The 5,261-nt window shown below is 41.8% G+C and overlaps 1 protein-coding gene across 1 annotated transcript; it reads right to left on the bottom strand.

Annotated features, from left to right (window-relative positions):
• Positions 1-394: 394 nt before the first annotated feature.
• Positions 395-5,022, bottom strand: cbln1 (cerebellin 1 precursor). Its single transcript, XM_085991495.1, has 3 exons — positions 4,285-5,022; positions 3,474-3,593; positions 395-1,509 (listed from the first exon to the last, which is right to left on the bottom strand). Exons 1-3 carry the CDS (start codon positions 4,534-4,536, stop codon positions 1,312-1,314), a joined length of 570 nt encoding a protein of 189 aa, XP_085847621.1. The 5' UTR covers positions 4,537-5,022; the 3' UTR covers positions 395-1,311.
• Positions 5,023-5,261: the final 239 nt, after the last annotated feature.

Raw genomic sequence — 5,261 nt, 5'->3', positions numbered from 1 at the left:
ATTGTGTTACCGATTACCGAGCACACGGAACAGTCATGCGCCAATCATCACCAAGGTTATGCACACGCAGTGCCGGTGACTTGGATTATGCAGCCACTCATTCAACATATACATTATTGAATACTGGAGCACGAATATAGACATGGATGCAACTTTGCCAGAAAGACATCAACTAAAGCCTTTGTAAGACTAATTTCACTCAGCAAATATTTGCTTTGCTCCGTCCGTCTAACCGTCATTCTAAACGTATTTTTGCACTGGCTAACTGATATTTTACAAACGACCTGTAGGGACCGGACCATACCCCTTTGTGTTTACTTTCTGTGTGAACTCACAGTTATATAAGAATAATAAAATATGCATCTCCAACCATGATTTCTGGTTAACAAAAATAAAAGTTACATTTAAAATTTATTGAAATAAAGCAAAATTCAATTTTATAAATATTCACACATATATTACAGTGATAAACTTTTCATAATATTTCTGCCGTTCAATATGGCCACATTATACTGGAACAAAAACGATAGATATGCATCAGAACGCTTAGCAGCCTCCACAGAATAAACCCATAATACACTGAAATACTGAATACAACTAACCGTCCTCGTTTGGCTAGGTCAAAATTAGCATAATTCCGTTTTTTAAGGTTTATGCTTGGTTATATAGGCTGTTAACCTTCTGTCACGGAATTAACAATATTGTATCTATAGGGTATGGAAATACAAAGGCAAATAAAGAAACATGATATATGCTGCATTTTGGGGCTGCAACCATCTCTAAGATTCCGCATAGCAGACATATACAGGCAGAGATAAGCATGTTTTCTGCTTTTTTAATTTTTAAAGAGACAGTATCGTTTTGGCAACCAGTCCTAACAGAACTGTCCCTGACAAACTCTTCGGGCAGTATTCCCGATTTGGCAGCCTAACCAGACTGTATTTCTGAACCATTTAAAATTAAAATCTACAGAAGTTTTTTTTACACAATTAAGTCTAACGTTTAAGAAAAAAGCCAGACAATTTAAGGTATTTATGCTGCAATGCAATTTTTCATAGACCCATAAAAAAGTGACGGTCGGTCTATTTCGGTCTAGTTCTCACACTAAATCTGTAATATGTCGTGAATGAGTTTCAAGGTTGGAGCTACACTTGATTAGTGCTTATAAATGCAGGCTACCAAATGGGATACTGTCCCTTTAATATAAGTTTTCTGTCCAGCTCCGGGACGCACTTGCGCTGTTGGGGAAACAAAAAGTTATCAACCCTCTTGTGACAGTATAGGGTTCAGGAAAAACAACGTTGTTTTCACTTAGAGCGGAAACACCAGGAATCCGGAGAAAGTTGAGTATTTCCACCCTCCCATTAGGTTCCCTCGCTCCAGTTTAAGGTAGGCCCGGTCGCCTTTCTCCATCTCAGTCAACACTCCATTGCTGGCAGCCTCTCTTGTCACATCCTGGTCTCCTGCAAAGGCCGAGATCAATGGCCAGCCATTCAGCATCAGACTCACCTACAGAGAAATAATAATGTTAAAATAATACAATAATTCTCTGTCATCGGCATTTATACTGATTACAGTATTAGTAAAATTATTTTTAAAGTAAAGCTACTGCAAAGTTTATCCGAAAATTAATACTAATAATTCTCATTAATAAGACATGCTAGATATTTTACTCGTGTCACAAGTTTATTCCCAATAATGATAAAAATATTGAAAGGCCAGTGCTGGAAATCTGAACTAAAAACAGAAAATGCAGGAACTTCATCACAGGTCCATTCATATTGGAAAGAGAATAATAGTTTAACTATTCAGGTGTGACCCTCCCGCAGATCTGAAAAGCCACAGCTAAATGTTAGCCTCTTGGAGATGTTGTTGGACCTCCTGTGTACTTCCGTCATTTTCTGATTTTATTTCAGCTTTCCAGCACTGGTAGATTTCCTTTTTTATCATTGCTCATAATAAACTTGCCATATGAATACAATGTCTAGTACAGCATTTTCATGACAATGTTCTTTTAAAAGGACGACTTGTTCAGGTACCAATGAAATCCTCCTAGGTTCCACAGTAATTGTTTAATGGGAGCCGTAAGTTAAATGGAAGTCATTACTTGCCATGGACTGGTTTCCGTTAAGTAGTTTTTATTTTACACTAAAATGTCAAATACAGCGCATCCAGTCAACAGTGATGCGTGTGGTAAGTTACAATTCATGAACATAACTCCACATTTTAAGACAGATAATGAAAGTACAAACAGACCTCAGTATTGGGCGAATAAATGCATTTCGCTATAACTCTAATATGACTTTTATGTGTATTATTTATCAGATATAATGCAGACGTCCGCCAAATATGTAATATTACCCTGGGGTGTTCGACACCTATTTACCGGAAAACTAGTGTCAATTACATAGCCTGACATTCATTCAAAAGTAGGTTCAGCTTAGCTTGTCCAAAACGTACCTCGAACCTTTTTACATAAATAATTTATCTACTTGTGCATTGTTTTTGAATGAAAAAGAAAACGTTGCTTTCATCCAATACTTCACCCACTTCAGTCCTGTCGTCTGGTCTGTGACGGCGTGAGTGGTACTTCATGTAAAGATGTGATTATATAGCCGATATTGAACCAATATTATCCTGTAGTGGGCGATGGAACCATCTACCAGAAAGCTAGATTACATTACAAATCAATTCCAATATTTAGGTGACAAGTAAAATTTGGATCCAGTGGAATTTGTATATGCAATTTTCTTATTAACACTTTTTACAGCATCGTCGGGCGTGTTTTGCTGCGATAGTGTCAGAGTGCTTTGCCAATATCTCATGCAGCGAAATGCTGCAAATCAGTGAAGAAATATGGAATAGTAAGGGTGAGCAGGAGGCGGAGTCCCGTTTTATGGAGCTGTTAAGGTTAACCCCCCACCCACCCACCCGTCCAGAATGACAGACATTAGATGTGTTAATGGATATTTGTTTACTCAATGAAAAGCTCCCCCAGCACCCCACCAATTAATAAATAAATAAACAAATAATCACCGGCGCTCTGAGCTGGTTATAAACTATTTTTGACGCCGTGGTTTGTATCGCTGTAAATTGTATACGACCTTTAATTAACCTTTCACTTATGAGCGTTGTGTTAGGTCTGTTACAAGTAATGTAAAATCGGTTCATCACTCGGGTCACAATAGTTCAAAAACATTGAATGCTACAATTTCTACAAAGGCAGCTGTAGGTTCCCCAATCCGTGATTCCCCGAGCCTTCTAAGGAGACCATAAGGCTTCTGTTAATCCCCCTCACTTTGTTTAGTTTGGTTGTTGCTTCAGTTACAGAAAGGGACTGGGCGCCGAAAGGATCTGATCATGATATGTGAAATCAACCGCTGGATCATTTCAACGCACCGTGTTCTTCAGAGCAAAAGACTGAAACTGCGAAGAGCAAGAGCTTTCGATACCGTGTCCGAAGATCTACTAACCTGGATCGTTTGCCGGTTATACACTTTTACCACGTGAAAGTTAAAACTGTAAATTCCTTTCCTTGGAGCTATAAAGGTGCTTCTGTCCGAGTCAAAATTAGAGCCGACATTCACTAGTATCTGAAATCAAACATAACCAATGTCAGTAAACTGGGGCCATTCAGTCGGCCGCCTGAAAACAGATCGCAAGACCAGCGGGAACACGGGGAGAATGGAGCACATTACAGGTTTGTGAGTTGTGAGAATCATAATCAACCGCATCTTCAGTCCTCATTTGCATCAATTCCACCTGCAGGTTCAATTTTTATCTGCAAAGACGGTTTTGTTGTAATTTCTACTTTTTAAAATTTAAATACGTTGCATTCCCATTTTTTTCCCTTCATCGCCCCTCTGTCGCTACATGTATTCCGTGGATCATCCCCCGCTTCATCTTCCACTATTCCGCCGACTTTGCATGACCATTTCTTAAACTATCTTCTTTCTCCGACTAGTCATTTCTGTCGCCTGCCCTTTCCCACTGCCCCTGCCTTTTAACACGTATTTTCCAGTGAAGAAAAAGTGTTCCGTAACTTTTCTCCAACTCTGACTTCTCCTTCCCCCACTTGATTTCCCTCACACCTGGGCGCTTAGATTGCACCTGGTGCAAACGAAGCAGATCTCTCGAAGCGGGTGCGCACAAGTGCCTAAAATTATCTAGCAACTGGCCCTCGGGATATCGCAGCTCGCATTAGACATTAATAAGCATGCCATCCTTCTCATAAATTAAAAGGAAAGTCCTTTAAAAACAAAAAGCAGCGTCCGTCCCACTCACATTGTCAAAATATATGATCATGGTCCTGTTGCTCATTTCTGAGGGCTCGTGGTTGGTGCTCCTGATGACTGAGAAAGCCACCTTGGCGCTGCCAGACCGCACAGAAATCCCCAGCGCAGTCCCCGTAGGATCCGAGGTGGGATTCGAGTCACAAACCACCAGGCACTTCCCCTCCAGCACGATGGGCTCCGTCTCATTCTGACCGCACACGAGTCCCGCAAACCAAATCAGACCGAACAGCAACTCTAACATGACGAGCGACCGCCGAGTTCCAGTGTCTAATGTGCTGCTTGCTCCTTATCTCCTGATCGAATCCAGTTTCCTCTCTTCTCCTTGGGAGTTTAATTTATTCCCCTTCTTTTAATTTTTTTTGGGGGGGGTTGAAATTTGCTTTTTTTTGGAGCGCTCACCTTCTTCGCCGCTTTGTGCTTGCGTCTCCCTCTCGCTTTCTTAGTTTATAGCAAGAATTAAATGACCCCTGAAGTGTAAGGGGCCCTGACAAGAAGACGCACAAATGAATACATAGCGCTGCGCCTGGTCCCTGTGTAAATTATTGATGGCACAGAGATTACAGGCAACAGCACCGAGCGCCGCCGCCGCCGCCCTCCTCACTGGCTCCGCCGCCTCTCCCTCCTGTCAATCAGCGCGCTCTCCGCCAATCAGCGCCGCGCTGGCGCCCCCGCGTGACCCCCGGGCTGGTGAGACCGCTGGAAGCCGCTCTCCTCTCTGCGTTCACTCGTCGGAGCGTCGCTTTTCACCTCCGAGCATTTCAAAGCGCTTTATAACAACAGCGCAAGCCCACCCCCCACCTTTGCAAAGGTTTTATTGTGTGCATACCGCACGACTTAATTTCGCTCTTGAGCACAACAGATCCCTCCTTTGTATCTGTTCGCACACTTTTTTTTATATATAAAGGAGGCAAACCTGCAACAATATAACAAAGGGACCATTGTTTCGCATTTTGTATAGTTGGAGTT

Source organism: Somniosus microcephalus, chromosome 6 (genome assembly GCF_052327205.1).
Source record: "Somniosus microcephalus isolate GS21.2 chromosome 6, FLI_Smic_1.0, whole genome shotgun sequence".
Taxonomy (NCBI): Eukaryota; Metazoa; Chordata; class Chondrichthyes; order Squaliformes; family Somniosidae; genus Somniosus; species Somniosus microcephalus.
This window is presented reverse-complemented; position numbering and strand designations above follow the sequence as displayed.